The sequence below is a fragment of the Salarias fasciatus genome, chromosome 23, assembly GCF_902148845.1.
Source record: "Salarias fasciatus chromosome 23, fSalaFa1.1, whole genome shotgun sequence".
NCBI lineage: Eukaryota > Metazoa > Chordata > Actinopteri > Blenniiformes > Blenniidae > Salarias > Salarias fasciatus.
This window is the reverse complement of record NC_043766.1, coordinates 8,953,304-8,974,292: the sequence shown is the minus strand read 5'-3', so window position 1 is coordinate 8,974,292 and position 20,989 is coordinate 8,953,304. Positions and strand designations below refer to the sequence as shown.

Genomic DNA, 20,989 nt, shown 5'->3' with positions numbered 1-20,989 from the left:
TATTTCATATACATGTGGCTTTCGCAAAGATATACATAAGTACTCAAAGACACACATTGAAATAAATTAAATTGATGTGCATGCATGAGCATACAATGAATGATCACACAAATGCACACATTAATGTGCAAATAACAAAGGAGTATCAAGGCATCAGCTCCTGTATGAATACATATGTAAATATAAACTAACATAAACATGACATACAATGCAATGCAGGCATATTTTCTCGACACACAAAAATGCACATTTGCACAATACATGTTAAAAACACAGAGACTGCATAGTTTATACATACAACTCATGTGCTTACACATTCCCTACTCACAACATGCGCTCCCATGTGTTGGTCTCATAAACTGAATTGACCGATGTCAGGTATGGCATGAATCAGTGAAAAGGCAGTAAACTGGTTGAGGTAAAAGCCTGCAACGCAGCACTGACGCATAAAAAACTTCATCTAAGTTGAAAGCCTGCAGAGGTAGAGACAGCAGCTGAAGGCTGAACATAAACAGCATATAGCAAAGTTGAGAGAGAGCAATGAAAAACTCAGTATTTGCTTGAAGAAAAAAAAAAAACTTCCATCATCTTACCAGAGACAACACAGTGTCAGCTACTCAGGCTTTTAGATTTCATGCATTCGATAGATTTGACATTTTATGGATGCAGATAATAACGTCTAAAAGAAGACTTTTCTCCTGCTGTCATCTACTGCTCCTCCACTGCATTTTTAACACAGCTGAAGCTTCCATCGCTTGTCTAGTGAAGTTCGCAGTTGACCAATTCCATTTGCTAAGATGTGCTTTGCTGCATTGCTGCTTGATGTATTAATTTAAAAAATGCATATGTATATTGTTATGTTATGAAAGAAATACAATTAACAGTAAAAACAAACCAATCCATGTACAGGTATATTTCATTATTATCTAAGAGGGTTTTCTTTTTTTTTTTTTTTTTTCTTTTTTTCCAGCTAAATACTGCCTTTATATCAATTGTTTATGAAAAAATAGAAACATATAGGAGTAGAGGAGGTTCACTGTCAAAAGCAGCAGTTCACACTTGTGGTAAACAATCATGGCTGAGAATTTCTACGTGCCAAAAAACATCTTCAGCTTCTTTCATGTGTAAACATAATGAGTAAATACATTAAGTCATATTGAGCTTGCATCAATTACTGTCTTTGTTCTTAAGTTACTTGGAAGTATTAACAATCCCATTCCCGGTGGAAAATATGCATCTGAAAACAACTGAACTTGGAGCAACAATGTGGCGCTGCTGGACGTGCCCATGTTGCTTGTTTACTACTGTTGTGAGAATTCTATTATTCGACTTCCCCAAGTCCTGACTATACTGCTTCCCAAAGGCATAAATACACCAGTGATTCATTTAGACATTAATGGGACTGGAATCACACTGCTCCACTGCTACTTTGGAAATGTGCACAAACCCTAAGACAGTAGTTCCAGGCCCTCTTTACATGCCAGCGAAAATGAAGATGTATCGTTTTTGCATTTCTGTTTCACTAAAATTTTATGTTGAGACAGCAACACTCTGAATACGACATCCGTTTATGCATTTAGCATGCCAGGCCATAAGGTGGCACTGTGGGGTTTTTTTTTGCAATGAAACAGCACTTCCGCTGTTTTCAAAAAATACCCTTCTCAGTGGCAATGACCATTGATTTCATATAGACACCCAAAGTTTTGTGTTTTCGCTTGTTTTTGTTGCCATGTAAACGAGGCCTTCTCTGAATTCAGAGGCAGGCAGCTTATCGTCAGGGCTTTTCATTACTGTTTTCATTATTGAATGGTGAGTAAACCAGCCTCCCGGTGCTTTACACATCTGCCTGTATAGTTCTAACAATAGTATGAAAGTGGAAATGATCAATGGTTTAGAATTTGTATATATTACTAAAAAGTGAAGTAGACTCCTGCAAGTGTCATAGAACCACACAGTTTTTATTATGCTGCGCGCGCACACACACACACACACACACACACACACACACCCACACACACACACACACACACACACACACACACACACACACACACACACACACACACACCGACAGACAATGCTTAAGAAACTCACTTTTTCACAAAGCCTGCGGGCACCAAAGAACTCGTTTTTTTTGGACTACACAAACATTGAAAATATTATTCTTTTTGAAAGTCTCGACATCAAACACACAGTTTTGATCATCAAGCCCAACCAAACTGTGGTCTTTTTAACTGTGTGGGTGAAGTGAGCTAACTGTTCATATCATGAAAGGGATTATTAATGTGGTCCCTCAGGTGATAAGTGTTTTTTCTCTGTGTATGCAACTTCACTCCTTCTCATTGTCTGTGTGTGTTTACAGCAGTAATGTGTTTGTTGCAGAGGATTGCTTACAAGTAGATGCAAGTCACTGGAAACATGATTTCTTTTAGAGAAATGCATGTACAGTCACATGTACCGTCATTGTAGGATTTTCTCTGTCCTATTTCATTTTTTTGTGGTCCATTACTACGAGTGTGAGTGTGCATCTGCATGTGCACCCATTTTATTTTGATCATGTGGTCCTGCTCTCATTTCATGCTCATGGTGCAAATTCTGATCTCTCCTTCCCTTCAGTGCCTTTCTCAATCTCAGTAATCAAATGCATTAGTATCAATATTGCATGGGGAAACGAGCTGAATTTAAAGCTTGACCATGTCAACGTGAGACTCCCTGATAGCCAGTGACTGCCACCACTCAGTGGAAATTGTGCTTCCATTTTGGCAGTAATTACTCAAACCTGGCACTGGGTTAGTATCTAGAGTGATGAGCAGTTTTCACAGGGGATAAAAGTTCTTGCTTCAAAATATATTCATTGCCCATTAGAGGGAATAGCCTCAAGTTTAATGAATAGACTTTTGTCACTGCAAAGTTTCTGATTTTAATAAAAAAAAAAAAAAAAAAAAAAATACTGCATTACCTCATTTTTTAAAAATTTATTTCAAGCGGTAGATTAGGCACCTTGAAATGCTATGGTGATGTATAATTTGATGTTACTGTTGTGTAGAAAATGTTTGCAACTCAACAAATACTGAACAAGAATCACATTCAAAAAAGGATTTAGACCTTTTAATGTTACATGAGGCTGCAGCTAAAGGGAAGCTGTTTTGCTCGGGCAGCATACACTTTCGATCTGAGTAGTGCAGAAGCATTTGAGCAGCTATTTTTACATTTCCTCTTTCAATCGCTTTCGGACGTTACAAAGTATTACAAATTACCTTGATTCCCTTCAGAAATGAGCAAGATGTTATGGACATCCAAGTCGCAGTCAAATCTGTAAAAGTTGATCATTAGCAGTTTCCTTCCAATCACGGCCTGTATTAGAGAAGCAGCTGAGGGTTTATCAATCGATTGCCCCCTCAGCTAGCATTGCCAGAATACTAAATACTCCATCATTCCTCAGCCCATTTCTAGAGGGAGAGTGATGAAGGCTTTTAGCACGGGTTGACAGGTATTCCCGAGGTGGTGCTAATAACTTCAGAAACATGATGTGCTTCCTATAACATGCATTTTTAAGAGCCAAGGACTGCCATGTGCAATTTGGAAACTGTTGATGCATGTATGATACAGGTGTGCAATGCATCCATGGCAGATCTATTTATGTCCTATTTGCCTCTCACTGTTATCCAGCCATTATTGCACTTCCATTCAGTGATTTAATATGTTTACCGATCATTTGATCAAATACGATTTTAATTTTTGTTTGGGAGATCATACTTCTTTCTTTCTTAAAGAAGTGAAGTTTTGGTCTGTTTTTCCATGCTTTATGAACTCCTCCCTTTTCTATTTTACATTTCAGGCTAACAAGGTTGCATTAAGCGTTTGGCGTCATGTCTATGGTTAAACTGGAGTCCACATGTAGCCCTGGGCTATGTTGAGTGAAACTGTTCAACAACAATAACTGGTGTAATTGTGTTGTGAAGTTTATATAGCAACCAGAGGTGGAGATAAAGCCATGCCCTAAGGGAAGGGCTATAAATCATAACCTAGGCATCATGTGAGCAGAGATAGAGCAATTCCCCACAGGCGTGCGAAGATTCCCTCTACCTACACCAATGTTTACAATCAGAACAATAGGGGTATCATTCAGTGGCCCCCCCCTAGACAATTTGATACTCCACCATTCTCTTAATTTAAGCCTCTATATTCCCTTCAGTTCTCACCGGTGACTTCACCTCTTCTCCACGCCAAGAAAAAAGAGAAAGGGAAAAATACCAAGGACACCCATGTCGCTCGTGTGTGTCGTATTGTGATGAAAGAGGAGCGATGCCACTGAAAAACACCCACTCTTTCTTGACATGGTCCAAACACAAAAGATCCATTGTTGGTCGTTCGCTTTTGTGTTTTTGAAAGTACACCTGTGGCACGCGGTCTTGAATTTCTCTCTTTGAATTACATTGGTGTGAGTGTGTTCGTGCATGTGCACACGTGCACGTGTGTGTGTCTTTGAGTTTGTGTTTCAGAGGTGAAGTGATTTTGATGTTTTGGTGTATATGTTGATAGTTTTGTTTTCAGTGTGCTTTGTGGCATGTTTATTTATTCATTTATTTAATTTTGTGCCAGTTGTCAAAGGGCATTTCAGTATGTATGAAGTTTGGGTCCAATTTATTTTCCTCATTTCTGAGGTGCCTGATCACTGCAATTAGCTGTGCTTTTTTTCACCCACAAGGCCTCAAAATAATAACATAAAAATGTATCCTTTTTTTTTTTTTTCTTCTTCTTATTTTTGGATTTGCTTTCTCATAACCGAGGACCTTGGCCTTTTTTTCAGTTCTTATCTTAATGTATATTAGCATCATCGTGCGATCTCTGATATATTTATTAAATCCAGCTACCATTGTGTAAGACAAACATTTATACTTGTGTCTCCATATTATCTTCTCTTTTTATGTTGTAGAAAAAAAAAAGAAAATGTTTGGTTGCTCTGTCAACAATAAATTGTACACTGTATGCACAGTGTGCACCATTGTACCCTGTTAACCACCTAGTGAGCAGGTAATTAATCTCCCTTCTACAGGATCTCCCTCACCCCCATGTAGGCTTAGCTGAGTGGTAGCATCCCTGGGGCTCTGGGGAGTTTATTGTCCAGCACAAGGACACTAAAGCAGGGCAGATGCCGGCTGACACAGGATCTTGACCCTTTGTATTGCGATCTGTGTCCTTTGACGGTGGACACTTTTGTGTTTTCATGTTTGCTGCTTGATTGCTGAGACAGACAGTGTTTTCTGTTGTCCTTGAGTATCAAAACACATCTTTTTACAGCTTACTTGCTCACACTAGTGAAACAGCGTAAGCTGAGCGTGGTGCTTATAAGAAAATGAGGGCCATCTCATTACATTCTTGTCATGAATCATTGTCACATCTCCCTTTCTTTGTCTCTTCATTCATTCCTTTTTAATTAAAGAGTATGTATAACCACTTGATGGTGACTACGTGCTGCGCCAGCCATATCAATTAGGGGGTGTGTGTGTGTGTGTGTGTGTGTGTGTGTGTGTGTGTGTGTGTGTGTGTGCGTGCGTGTGAGCGTGCGTGCGTGTGTGTGTGCGTGTGCGTACACATGTGTGTAGGGTGTCATCCCTAATTCTTGTGTGTAGCTTCAGGGATTAATGACAATTTGACTAAAACAAAGAAGCTATGCCTGGAATATCATTGGGTGGCTGGGTAATTACAAAGCAATGAAATAAGCAAATAATGACAAGATGAAGCAATTTAGAAGAGGAAAAAAGAAAGAAAACAGTGACAACCCTGCTAATTAATGGATGCAAGGAGATGCTAGTTGCAAGATGCAAAGGTTACACGTTTTGGAGGAGATGTGAGACTTCTGCTTCCATTGGTGTTGTTGACACCTCATTACCATACTTCCAGTTATGTGGCAACTGCAGAGGAATGTGAAAAGTGCAGCAGAGTGTCGGAGTCTGTGTGTTTATAAAAGTTACATGTCCTGTTTACAATCACCTTGTAGCTGCAAGAGACTCTGGATAAAAATACCCTCTCAAATATGCAAAAGTAAAATGTGTCACGAGGTACATTTACCTTTTCCTCCAACTTTGGCAACTGTTCAGTCACTGTATTATCAAACAGACATTGATCCCTAAGTTGGTTTTCGTCAATTACTTGCTGTTCCATTTACATAAAATGTATCACAGCAAACGTTTGAATAAAGGTGTGACTGCAGTCTCACAACTAGCAGATTACAATATCTATTTTTCTTTAAAAAAAATTCTATTTTTGTCTTTTTTGCAGAGTGCCAAGCCATCCTGTGTGAAAACCCCGGACCTTCCTGTACAGTCTGGGCCCCGGCTCTCTGGCCAGGTCAAAGATCAGTCCCACCCTGCCCCTCCCTGCCCCACTTCCCTCATCAGAGCCAAGATGGCCACCAGTGGAGCCCCTCGTCTCTCCTTGCCTCTTCTGCTGCCTGTGACCACTCTGCTGCTATCACTGCTGCTCACTGGCTCCCACGCCTTATGTAAGTACCACAGTGTTGATCAGCTGTGCTGTGCTGATATCTTCTCAGGTTTCCAACGTAATGCCCTTTAAAAGCTAATCGCACATATCTGATACACTAGTTGGTGATAGTGTTGCAGACAGGTGGAAGAATTAGCATATTTGGTGAATATTTCCATCCTGAAGCCCTTCACAGAGATAAGTGTTCCGCTGGTAGCTTATCGTTTGAGCTCTTATTTTATAATGTGTGCAAAATGACATGTTTATAAGGCCAGATAACTGTTGATTTGACATCTTGAAAAAGTTTAAAGCATATAGATAGCCTTTTCTTCTGCCTTTTACAGAAGGATGTAGGAATCACACCCCACTGTCTGGAACTACTTTTTACATTGGCAGGGCTGCAGCAGCACTGGTTAACTATATTTATCCATGTCTGAGGTGCTCAGGCAAACTATTCAGCTGCTGATTGCTTAAGTTCTGAAATTACTGCAGTTACACTGATAAACACAGCCTGTGTAGACAGATTAGTTGATTCAATCTAGAAAATATGGCTCTAATGCCTTGTTTGTAGGCATGCGGTGTAATTTGTATTTTTACATCTACATAGCCTGCGTGTTTCAGACATTTAAAAAAATGTTCTCAAATTAAATAAACTTATAAAGTCTCAGTCGTAAGTGGACACACAGCTATCTGTGGGATGATCTTGTGACTTTCATGTCATCAGAGGCTTTTGGATATGTTTTTAGCTTGACAAAGACATTTTTAAATCATTAATGTCACAGAATATTTACCATGTAGATATGCTATCTGTCTACAACATTGCCCTCTAAGACTTCCTGTGTTAGTGAGACGGGAACGTCAGTAGTCTCTTATCCCACCCTGTCAACTCCTGCTTAAGATTTGTTCTGCACCATTTCCCCGTTAAGATGGGCTTAGAGCAGCATTAAGGAGACAAAGCAAAGAGGAGGCTCTGCAGAAAAATAGAACAGGAGTGATTGTGAGTTTGGGAGCCCCCCCCCCCCCCCCCCCCCCTCCTTGGTTTTCATTCTTTGTAAATCCTGTGTGCGTATGAGTGGGTGTGGGGGTACATGTGTCGGGTAAGTCTACAAAACAATTATATATGTATTAAAATGGAAATATGTGCATCCATCTTTCGGTGTATTGCGTATCCAGTGGGTCCGTGATAAGATTGTCTCTTCTCGTGCGTTAGGTCAGTTGACGCTGCATCCCACCCGCACTTTGTATAACATGTAAATGATACGTATTTGCCTCGGTGTTTTTGTTGATGTATTGCATGGGTCTGGGGAAAGGCAGGGCGGTGACATTCTTTCATTTTGATTGGATCTGCTCTTGTGTAATTTGCAAGGTAAATTGGCCTTTTCACCTTATTTATTCTGTATATGTTTTGCTTCATCTCAGTTTTGACATCAAGTGAATTTATGCTCTGTGGTTCGTAATAGCAGGGCGACCACTTCATTTTTTCTCCCGGAACATCAGAGTTGTGAACAATTTGTTTCTATGGTTCGTTCGTCTGGTAGCACTTTATGTTGAAATCGCTCTCAGACAAATGTCAAACAAATATCTTTGTTCTGTTCCTTCCTGATGTGTTTCTGTTGCTGACACAATGAGTTGCACACTTAAGTTGAGCCACAGTAAAAGCAAATGTGTTCAAGCGGCTCCTCATAACAAGTTGCGTTTCAGGACGTTCTCATCTTTAGCTTTGTTGCGCACTGCGTGCACGGACTCGATTTCTTTCCATTCCAGCTTCTGTTTGCTCACCCTGGTTTAAATAACATTCAGTGCAGTCTGCTTCATCTTTGATGGAGATTAGCTTTCCTTTTCTCTCTCTCCCTCCCTTGCTCTCACAACAGTAGGGCTCACTCCCCATCTGTCAGTATCTGCCAGTCTTTGTCTGCTCTGCCGGCAGATATGATTGCTGTTTTTGTCAGGCTCCCTCATTCAGTTTTATTGTCTCCTTCTTGTTTCCATCTTTATTTATTTATTTATTATTTTCTCGCTTTTTCTCTCCTTTTTCAACAACATGCGCATATGTCCTGCTCTCCCGTCTGATCTCTTTTTTCATAGTTTTTTGTTAGTACTTTTTTTTTTTTTTTTGCGGGGAGTTGCACCAAGTGTTGGCTCATCTTTATGTTTGGGAGTATAAGCACACAAGTCGAACACTAACTTCCTTTGCTTCCTCTTATTGGATTTCATTCCACCTTTCCCAGTTGTGGAGTCATCCAATTATTGCTGCTTCCTCTTTGTGGGTTAAAAAGACGACATCCTTTCACAGAAAAAGCCCGTCTGAAAGCATGATGTCATCCTTTTCTCTCCCGTCCCTCCCTCGCTCCGTCTCTCTCCGCTCTCCTTTCGTTTTATTTATGCCCATAAATCATAGTGAGAAGGAGACATTTTTAATCAAAAGAGAAAGAAATATGGCTCCATAAATTCTGCCACCAGAACCATAACAATGCTCAGGTTGTGTGTTTGGCTATATTTGTCTCCACATTTGCATACGTTTGTGTTCAGGATCCTGTGTATGAGCATGCACGACGGTTGAATTATACTAATGTGTGGAATGTCATATGTAGCTACAGCACATTGATCAAGTTTTAGAAGTGCGGCTATAAAACCAAATGATAGTGCCATGCTCATTCATAAGAATATAATACAAGAAATACAAGGAGTAAATGCATTTACATATGAAATAAATATAAATATGTCTGTTCTTTGGGTGGAATCTCATTTAAGTGAAATGCATATTTTAATTGTTCATAACTTATAACATGCATGGATGAATGAATTTGTCAATAAATTCTAAAACAGATATTAAATGAGGCAAAATAATTATTCGGCATCCTTGCTGTCAAAGCAACCAGTGCAATAGATTGATCAACTGTCAGCTGTTCTGTTATTTATAGACTTTATGTAAACCTGAATCACTGTGTGTGCTTTTGAGCAGACAGATTTTTGTTGAAAGTAGAAGTTTAGATATGAATTAGTGTGTGAGACATTTCAGATTAACAGAACAAGATCAGGGATTGTTGTGTAATGAGAGTATGCTGAAGATTTGGAGAGAACACTGAAAATGTAGAATTTGGCAAATCCCTGGTTAGAATAGAATAGAATAGAATAGAAATATTTTATTAATCTCAGAGGGAAATTCATGATCACTGATTAAAGACAACTGGGCCAGATGACAGAAACACAAATGCAAAGTGGACAGCTGTTGGGTACTTTTATTGGGAAATCCCAAATTTAAACTTTTTCAACAATTGAGTATTGAGTTATTTCTGTGGTTGTTTGGATGCTTGGATATCATTTTCAGAGTCACATGAGAACTCCCTTCTTCACTCAGACTCTCCTGTTGTGCTCTGGGAGCTGAAAGAGGGCCTATTTCTTGTCTGATAGAGGAGAGATGCTGTCCCGTTTTCCCCTGATTATTCCTCTTTGCGCCCATCATTTTATTATGCTCAAGTTCATACTCTCCCCACTGACGGAAAAAAAAAGATAAAACATTTACCTTCATTTTTCAAAATATGGCAATTTCTTGACTTTACCTGAGCGAAGTGACAGTATCTTGGAGTTTTTGTTTGTATCTGGGTTTTTTAGACAGGTAGACTGAGTTATTTGTCATCTTCTTTACTGGCATTTCACCTCCTCCTCACATTCTTCCTCCTTTCTTCCTTTCTTTTGGCCTTTTACAGTTCTCAACAGTGGCATTCTTGGCAAACCGCTCCTAGTAGTAATTGGCCAGAACTCATAGTGATGGGTTGAGGGTGTTCAATTATTTATATTCCTTTGAAACTGCCAATTGGAAAAAATGAAGCCCCTTAGTGAAGCTGTTATTTTCTTGTTCTTGTTCCCTATATCTTCGCCCCTCTGTTTCTCACCCCTTGTTTCTCTCTGTAGCTCTTTGTCTTTCCTTCTGCTTCACTCTCTCCTTATCTTTTTCCAGTCAAATTATGTTTGAGCCAACACTGTCAAGTTAATTCTGTCAAATTCAATTTCATGTGCACCCTCCTGCTGCATGCTGGGTCCTCATGTTTAACTTTTTTTTCCCCCTTTCTCTCTCTGACGAAAACAAGTTAATTTTTAATTGAGTTACGAACATGAATCTCTGCCTCGAATAGCCTGCCGATGCAGACTACAGGTAGAATTCTATGAGCTGTGCATTTTAAAATGACTCAGAGAAAATGTTGTGCCCTAAGAAGACGCTTTTTCATTTATAACAAGTGTGTTTAGTTTTACAATTACAATAAAGGCAACAAGAAAAAAAAAAAAGTATTTTCATTGAAAGTCCAAGAAATGTCTCATAAAGAAGTCATAAACCAGAAGGTCTTCTCTCCATGCCTTTTGTTAGTACACTCGTAGCCATTGCACTTTTAAGGTAGAATTTGCTTGATAGCTCAGTTTAGATTTCTTACTCACTGTTAAGAATGATCAGTATACATAGACTTTAAGGCATTTACTCACTATCTGTAGCATAAAATAAATGTGTCTACACATGTGATCCAGATAATAGTGTAGAAAATATACACTTTTATATATAGACATGCTGTTAAATTCAAGAGAGAACAGCAGACACCACATTCTTTGTTATGAATGAGTCCGTCTCACGCATGGAGAGAACTATTCACTATGATCGCAGTGTGCATGTGCAGCAACATTAGTTCAACAATGCCGTGTTTTCCCTGCTCACAGAGTACGAGCATTTTTTTAAACAGTTGTCGTTGTCATGTCAGTGGACCCCTGAAACGCAACAAAAGTTTTGCATCTTCTCTCCAAACCGTTGTCCTTTTAGAGTCACTGTAAAGAATTGTCAGCATAGACACACTTGAAAGTTTATATATTCTCACCACATGTCTTTGGGTATCCTCTGGGTTTTCCCCTGGAATGGCAAAAACAGGCATTTGAGGTCGATTTGATCTGGAATTGCCTGTGGACGTGTGCACGCACGTGTGTGTGCGCCCGCGTGCGTGTGTGAGCGCGCACGACTCTGGACTGGAAGGCTGTTCAGAGATAGCTGTTCAATAGATGTGTTGATCCAGCAAGGCTGGATTTTGTTTTGACGACATGTTTGACCAGTGCAGAGTGAAAAATAATGTATTTAATTAGATTAACATGAAAAAAAAAAAAAAAAAAACGCCCCCAAAAAACACACCAAAACTTTTTGGATTTCATTAAAGACAATTCTTTTTAACACAAATATATGAATGCTGTTGCAACTACAAATATCCACGTTGCTCAGATAACATAACAAAGAGGGACTCAATCTGCTTAATCTGAAAAGATGGAAATGTGCTCCATGATTTAATTACAGCAAACAAACAAACAAAAAAAATGTTTTTTGGAGTGTCCAGCTGCTATTTCTTCTCTACCTTTTACAGGGAGAGGATTTTTGTCTCCTTGTAAATCATCAAAACCCCAAAAACGCCGACAACAAAGTCTGTCTTTGAAAAACTAAATTAGAATTATTTATTGTATGGGAATCCTCTGATGACTCTACTATCTATCTTTTTTGTCAGCCTCTTTCTTGGCGTGTTTTAACCGTCATACTTCAGTGGTTATCGTGATGTGAAAGCAGTTCCTTAGTATAATACAGATAAATAAGTAAAAGTGTATCAAAGTTTCGATTGCTGAATTTATTTCATCCTGGAAAAATGAGTCCTTCATATTACTGAGACAGCTTTTTAAACTGGACTTTCTTTTGGGCTTTGATGAGCCAGTTTAGATCTTCAAAGGATTTGGAATCCCCCAAAAATGGAGAGTTATTACACGATGTCTTTGTGATCTAATATTATTGAAAATCCTTTTTTCTGAGATGGCACAGGTCAAGGGTTTTGCTTTTATATTTCTTGACTCAGATTTAAATATACTGTAAGTGTTTTTCAGTGTCGCGTTTTCAGTGAAGTGATAGAAGCTGAGATGTTTTGTTTTTTTTTTCCTTTCGTTTTCTTAATTCTCCTGTCCTTTGTTTCAATCAGGCTTATTTCACCTTTGGCAATTTGAGATATCCTCTCATTTAATGAGCCAACAAGTGTCAATTGCCTCAAGTGAGTCTCTAAATGACACAAAATTGTTCTCATTTCACCTCTTCTGTGCGCGCACTGTGGCCATTTTAAAATCAGGCACACACTTAAGCTTAATTTCCGTCTTCTCTCTGAGGAATCGAGCCTATTTGTTTCCAATGGGCTGAAGGATATTTAGTGTCTTCTGCTTTTTTCTTTAGCCTTTAACAATGGTTTCAGTGGGACCAATTTGTGCACATTATGAGTGTGCCACTCTTTTTAGAAATGCAGCATTGCTGTGACAGCAGTATGGTTGGGCAAAGTTTTTTTCACCTCTGGGTACCAACACTTGAGAACTTATTTTATACTTGGTTCCCACATCCTGCCACAAGTCCCTCATGAACTGTTAAGCTTGTACCCTGTAACTTTCTTTGGAGTGCAGTCAACATAGATGGCACAAAATGTGATGCAATTCCAAAGGTTTAGCATGCAAACCCTATATTTCTTTTCCACGTCTTTCCTTTTGATCAGTCCTAATTACGATAGACTTGCTATCACTTTGCCCTCCTGGCACAGTCCAGAAATATGAGATTTTTCAAGTAAGTTCTTTGTCTCAAGTCATTGTTAGAAAGCAAAGTCTTCAAAAGTACTGACTTGCATTCAAACAGGTTAACAGTTTGGTGCAAACCATTATTTCTGAGAACAGCACAAACTGTAGCCCTTTTATTTAAGCTTCAGTTTTGCAGACATGTCACATACTGTTTGAACTGGCTTCGCTTTCCAGGCGGCAAACGCTCACTGGTCACTGCAGCTGCACTAAGAGCACATCTCAATTAGCCTTTCTTTTACATATTTTAATTAGACGTGCAACTGTTTCATTAAACTCCTAAGCTTGCAAACTCAATGTATGGTCATGGTAAGAGTTACTTGATAGTAGAAGCTTTTAAAAATGCTATGATTCTAGACAGTCATTAATTGTTTTTTTTTTCTTCTTTTCATTCTAGCTGACAACTGGTGTCAGACAGTCACATTTCGTCGATACAATCATTCTAAATACAGTGTTTTTCCATTAGAAACACTGTAGATGCTGAATGTCCTGCTTGTGAGTTTTTTGGCAGCTTATGAAGAAGATGTGATAATTCTTGTCTAATTCTCAGATAAATCATTTTAGTAGAACAGTTTCTGCAGTTTTGTCAGGATGCCTCTGAGACTGAAGTTCTGAGATGTTTTGAAGTTGCGGAGCAAAAGAAGCAAAAACAAAAAAGCCCTCACGTTTGGTTGTTATCCCTAGTTTTAACTCACTGCTGAATGAAGGACCCGTAATTATGTTTATAGCATTTCTGCACCAAGGATTGCGCTTAAGATTAATTTTTTCTTTGTTCCTGATTTGACTTGTGCTTGCAGTACCTGCATTATAGTGACGCTGAACTTGCAAATGAAATTGAGCTGATTTTATCTGAACGTTAAGAGCCAGTGGAAGAACAACTTTTCTCAATGTGTCAGTGCTGTTTTCAATCTTGAAATATTGTGATCAGTGGGAACACTTAAACTGTCTTCATGAGAATGTGAGCTCAGTCAGATTTCTTCATCCTGAGCTCTGCGACAATTGAAATAGACAGGGTGATTATTTTATAGAGAAAAATGAAGTGACCTCTGTCACAAAAAATGATTCACTGATGGAAGATTTTATTTTAGACGTGAGAGACAAATTTTAGATCCAGACCCAAACTTCAACTTCTGACTGGCAAACGCAGACGTCACCCGAATTGTCGGTCCTGACTTTCTTGACACAAAAGAATCCCCTCTGAAAAAAAACATCAAGACAACTTTTTCTCTCTTTTTGCTTCCTTTTTCTGTCTATTTTTCTTGCCTTGCTTCAAGAATTTGCCTTGGTTTACTGGTTTTTGTTGGCAGACAAGACAAAGCAAGAAGGGTTTAGAGTAAAGGCTTGGTTTCCATAGTGATGTTGCTTGGCCAGACAGCCTGTGAGAATTGGTCTTGATTGATGGGGCCTGGTTGTTTGGGATTTGTGTGTGTGTGTGTGTGTGTGTGTGTGTGTGTGTGTGTGTGTGTGTGTGTGTGTGTGTGTGTGTGTGTGTGCATGTGTGCGTTCAAGCTCACACAAATGCACATTTGGCCAAATCCATGTATCTGTTTATCTGTTTGTTCTTCAGTCATTAAGTGCATGTTCCAATGTGTGTGTGTGCGCGTGTATTTGTGTGTGTGTGTGTGTGTCTTTGATTATGTGATAATGAAAGCTGGGGTTCTTTGGGGGCTGCAGGACTGACTGACAGGCAGCTGCAGCAGTTTGGCCGCCTGCTGTGTCTTTTGGATAGGCACTCACTGAAAACTACAAACTAATATTGCTCTTCGGACCACAACAGCAACTGGCCGAAGTTATCGTTCAACACGAGATTGAGTAGGAGTACACAAAGATTAAATGAGTTGATTTTGCAGAGTTGATCCATTCCATTCACTGGTAACTTTTGCTTTTAACCAAAAACACATGTCATGCGTTTGCTGTTTAGATAATATGAAAATTAAGTTTAATCTGAGTTTAGCATCAGTAAATCTTTAAATGAGTAACACACTGTTGTTCACATGATTCCAGTCTGCCCTGTCAGGGCTCTTGGATATAACCTGCTCGTATCTAAAGGCAGTGCTGTGTCTTTTGAGATGAAGTGTGAGTCGGATTGAACTAGATTGTATAAGTTATGCTCTTTTAACTTAGAACAACTACCTGGAAAAAATAAATGCATGAGTGTAATTCCAGTGTATCGTCACTGTGATTGCAATGTTTTCCTCAGTTGCCATATGCTTGCAAGGACAGTAAAATCAGTTTTCTAGTTTTAATATCTGTAAAGGTTCTAAATGTTCCTTTGTTTCTGCTGAATGTAACATGGGCTATGAAACATAACTATTTGTAGCCAGATATGTGACAAGTGCCCTCTACCAATTCTCTGCCTTTTTCAGCAAATCACTGAATGGCTGTGCATCATTTTTTTCTCCCACTTTGCTAATTCACTACATAATGGCTCCTATTTATGACCCGAGAAGCTTTTGTTCCATCAATTACGGTATTAGTCATAAAGCCAGTCCTCTCTCTCCTTTTGCCCAAACAATACACCCCACTCCCACCCCAACCCCCACCGCCGCCTAACAACAGCGCTAAAGTACTGTCAATGGAGCCGCCTCATATTCGCATTGTCACCTCCTACTCTCCACCACTTTATAGTCACAGTACTGGTGTATTCGGTGTTATCAGGCCCAACAGAGGTAGTGGCCAGTAGCAGGTGGTGGCTGCATTAGCTAAGCTAGTTTCTGTGTGCACAGTGTGAGTTTTTTCTCCTCCTTCTATCCAGTCTTGTTTGTGTGGATCTGTTCTATTCTCGGGGCCCTGTGAAGATAGCCGAGCACCCGTTGCTGGTTATTTTAGCTCAGGCCATGTCCCCCTGCCAGGCAGATAAAGACAGGTCTTGTGTGCTTATCTAGGCATTGCTATACCACAGCCTGTCTGAGGGAAGCTTAGGGAATAGAGGGAGACTTTGGTGGAGGGGACAAATGGCCACTGCAGGTGCAATGTCCTTTCAATGTCATCTCTGGTAACATAATGCACACCAGTCAGTCGAGACGTTTAACAATGCACCTGCCAGGTATAAAATTGCATTTTTTTTTTTCTTTTCAAAAAAGGCACAATTGAGAACTAAATATTCCACTCTTACAAAAATAGAGGACCTTGTAATTATTTTAAAGACTACATCATTAAGTACTTCAAATCCACTCAAAAGTCACTTTTTATGCTGTTCAGTGTGGTGGTGTGGCAAGATTCAAACCCGAACACCACCAAAAAAATTAAAGAAAAAAACAAAAATGTTTTAAGTCAGCAGTAACTGGCAACCGAAGTCCTGTGCCATACAGCCAAAAACAATTAGAAAGTGAAACAAAACCAAACAGGTTAATTCTGGTCATTAGAGTTGACACAGTCTCACACTTCTTGCCCGATGTATTTACACAGTAACAGGCATTCATGGGCCCACAGCCAGTTGTAGGCAGTATCTGATGACAGATGCTTAAATGAAACAAAAGATAGATTAAGACATTTACACATATGCACATCATTAAAAAAAAGTACATGCACACACACACACATACACATACACACACACACGCACATTTGTGAAGTTTTCTCCACCAGTTATTGCATTTTTATACTGCTTTGCTCGACTCAATGGCTTTCTGACTGTACTGACAGAGTCTGATGAAGTGTTATTTATTGTATTATTGATATTGTAATTATTGTTGATAACTTTCAGAAACATTGAGCTGACAAAATTTAAAAAAAAAGAAAAACTTGGATAAACTTTCACCCATCACACACAAATGTCACAAATGTAACCAGTGTCACAGAGTGTGGAGATACATTGCCATGGAGTGATTTGTCGCTGTTAATTTACTCAGATTTTTGAGAGTTTGTTACACTTTGTTGAAAGTGAGCCATGGGGAACTGTTTGAATGGCTCACTGAGCCAGCTGTTAACTTCAGCAAAACATTGATCTGACAGCAACATGAGACATGTCAGACTGTAACTAATGTAAACATTAATCGGTGTGACTGTTAGATCTACCCTGTGTGCCGTGGAAGACGAAAAGATGTTTTGTCGATTGGACTGCTTCGGTCTTGGTGACATCACAGTACAAACAATTTCAGATTGTCATGAGAAGAAAATAGATTCAAACTTTTATATCCAAATTGGTGTAAATTTTTTTCTGTTTGTTTTCTTTTAATCTGAGGTAGTTGAAAAAGGTGAAGCCTATTCTTGATAGCTGGCACTTTGAATGGGTAATTCATGCCTTCATTACGTCTCTGCTGGATTAGTGTAAGACGTTTTAAAGTACCCAGTCTTGTGTACCTAGATATCACTAGATCATTTCTGTTATTCCTCTGAATTGATTTCTATTGTTTCATTATCTTCATTGTTTTGTGTTCTGTGTTTTTTCAGATATAGAAATATTCATATATATCACTCTGTTTTATCTGTGATTGTTTTTAAAATGCTTTGTAAAGCTGGCTGGTTGAGATGACTTTGCAATCCCTTAAAGCTATATCGTGTAAGACAATCAAAAATATATAAATGGATCTAAATAACCAGGCTATATTGATTACATTCAGGGCAGTCAGAAGCAATATGTGGTGCTTATATGCATCTCAGCTATCTGTAAGAACCGTCTGCCACACAGTGAACTCAGCAAACAAATTCCAGGTGTTTTTGTTGCATGTCTTCTTCTGGTTTCTTTATCTGTTGCAAAGAAATGTCATATAAATTCACAAAAGTTCATATAACTTTCATGCTTTCTGTTTGTGTTGAAAACACATCAAAAGCTGGGAACAACCACAAAGCGAGTGAGAGTTAGTAGAAGTTATGAAAACTTCGTTTTTTGATGAAACATTCAGCAATTCCTTTCCTTGGTTCTCTCCTCACGTCATTTGCTCTTATCTTTGGACCTCCAGCCACCTTCTCTACTGTCCTCTCCCAGCCGTCTTTTTGCACCTCCACCTCCTCTTGTGCTCCTGTCAATCTCTTCTGCCCCGTTCCTTTTTCATCCCATCCATTTTTCCCTGCCAGCTCCAAAGCCATTTTACTTTATTTAAACCACCCTGATGTAATATTGAAAACTACATACAGTTTATTATGAGAAAAGAAAACGACATCTGTCAGAAGTCATATTCAGAATGACATCCATTCAGGCGCACTTATTGTACATCTCTCTCATCCTATAAAGGAAGAACACGAGTCAGTTGGAGACTGGGTGGAAATGTCAAATGGTCTGGAGGAAAACTAATCAAAGAATGGTGGCCTTCAGCAGAACCACTGCCACAGGCCTGATCTGTGTAAATCCCCTTTCTGTCTCAACAGAGGGCACATTGTGAGACGAGGTCAAATGCAGAGGAGCTGTGTTGTGTAAAGCAGCGTTGTATAGTTTCAGAATGGAAATTAAAAGAGTAGGATGTAAAAAGCCATCTTTGTGTGTAACACGCTGATAAAGTAGTTTATTCCTTGAGGACAGAAAACAGGCTCTGGTAATTTTACTATACTATAACCTTCATGTTTTTAAGGACTTATACTCACGCATGACCGGGATTTAAAGAAGAGTAACTCAGTGATAGCATTAAATCACTCATCTTTTTTGTCTTTCAGATTTTTATTGTCAAACACCTCATAAAAAATTTGCTTTTACCACAGAAGAAAATGTTTGTACAACAAAAATAATAATACAGCATTAAACATCAAGTTATTTGTGTTATGAAGACACTACTCCTAAAACAGAGCAGCTTGTACTAGTAGTTGCGGGGTAAACATATTGCAAACAACCTCGCCAATTAGTGCTACAACATAGTGTATTATTTGGAAAAGAACCTTTCTTCTAGAGTATTAAAATATTACATTTGTATGCAGTTTAACTTTCATTCTGCATTTTATTAAAGTAAATAAATGATAATATTGAAAGATCTTCACCATCATGTATGTTAAAAGATTATACTACTGGTAGATTTATATTATATTTATATTATATTATATATATTTCAATCTTGTATAACCTCTCAACAGTAAAAGTTATGGATTCATACAGCTGAGCAAAAATATTGGGAATTGGAAACTTTTTTTATACTTTTATCCACTGGTGCTATCATGAGGTCCAACGCTTACTTTTAACATCATTCTCACACTAACAGTTAAGTCAAGGTCAAACGTTTGTGTTTTGACTTTGACGGGGATGAAATAAAGTTGTGGGTTTGTTATGATGTGTTTTCTACTTCCTCGTGACTTTCACATAGCTCACATGACTGTGAAATTTTGTTGAAGTAATCCCTAATCAGTGACTTGTTTAGTCTATTTTAGTATACTTTTAAATTATTTATCTGAAAACGTGTGGATCACTATTTGAGGGGTGATAAGAAAAGCTGAACATGTCTTTCCTCTGCTTTCCTCAGGCAGTGCACTCACCCTTCGTCTTTGTCCTTTGCATGTCAGCACTCTATTTTTTTTTTTCTATGCCTCTTTCTCTCACCCTCTATTTCTCCTTATCCAATAATGAATGCAGGAACTCTCCTTCATATGTGTTTAGCAGTGCCTGGAGACTGGTGTCGGCCCGTGGTCCCTTAATTATTAATTTGACGATATGCGCTGGCCGTTTGATCATCCCCACATATCTGTATGATTCAGATTTAACGAGTTCCCCAGGAGACTCTGTTTTCTCTCCCTTTCTCCATTTCTATCGGGCTTGTTGTGTTAAACCTACTGCAACCCGGACATGACTGAAAAATCCTAGTTTCAGAAGCACTGAAACTGCTAACTTTTGATCGACAGACAGACTGAAACTTCTCACCTCTGTCAAGACATATGTATTTTCAGCGTGTGTGAGTTTAACTGCTGCTTATGGCTTTATCAGTGTTACAAGCAGAAAAAAAGGTTCTTGCAAACACTCTAAAGACAATGTCAAATGAAAAAAAAAACCCTTTTCTTTACTGGCTCATCTTTTTAATGAGCTTTTCTCTGAGGATTTTCTGTTGTACTGGTAGTGTACTAAACTGCAATCTTTTTTTCCCTATGGAGTGATCTTTTTAAGCTACTAATCATCCACACCTTGGCACAACATTAACATATAAATTCACGGCACAAAGGTTGCTGTAGCTGTGTGGTATGGAGCGAGACTAAGACATAGGAGTAAGCGAGTGTGAAGACTGAGTTCATGTGACATGATGTTATTTTCCGCCTAAGTGTCGATGTGTGCATTGTGCACTTTAATTAGCTGAGAGACGTCTGTTCTTTGAAATATACGATCAAAGAATTAGAGGTAACAGAAGTTGGACGTTTCCCTTTGTTTAATATATATTTCTTTCTCTCTATCTCTCTTTTATTTCTTTACCTTTCAGCACCACGTTTCACTAAAGTTCCAGTCGACCAGATTGGCGTTTCGGGAGGTGTGGTCTCGTTTGTCTGCCAGGCGACTGGGGATCCCAAACCAAGAGTCAGTTGGAACAAGAAAGGGAAGAAGGTGAACTCCCAGCGCATAGAGGTGAGTGACCGAAAAATCGGACCTTTCTGTCATTGCAATCTCATGAAAGAAATGCACTTATCTTACTGTTGTTATAATTTTATGGGTCTGAGGCAATTAGAAAAAAATAATAATAATAATAATAAAATATACATGTATATATATATATATATATTTATATATATATATATATATATATATATATACACACACACAAACACACACACACACACACACACACACACACACACACACACACACACACACACACACACATATATATATATATATATATATATATATATATATATATATATATATATATATATACATATAGATATAGATATATATAATTTAGGACTTTTGAAGAAGTTACACAAGCACATTGCTGTTTTATTTTGTAATGCAACCACAGTGTGATCTTAACATTTTACCTTTTAG

At 38.6% G+C, this 20,989-nt stretch overlaps 1 protein-coding gene across 1 annotated transcript in view; it reads left to right on the top strand.

The window, feature by feature from the left end:
• ptprsa (protein tyrosine phosphatase receptor type Sa) overlaps positions 1-20,989 on the top strand; it is a 225,866-nt gene that overhangs the window by 91,968 nt on the left and 112,909 nt on the right. Inside the window, exons 3-4 of the mRNA XM_030082488.1 lie at positions 6,283-6,505; positions 20,427-20,569. Coding sequence (XP_029938348.1) covers positions 6,409-6,505; positions 20,427-20,569 — 240 coding nt within the window. The 5' untranslated portion in view covers positions 6,283-6,408. The remainder of the gene's footprint in view (positions 1-6,282; positions 6,506-20,426; positions 20,570-20,989) is intronic.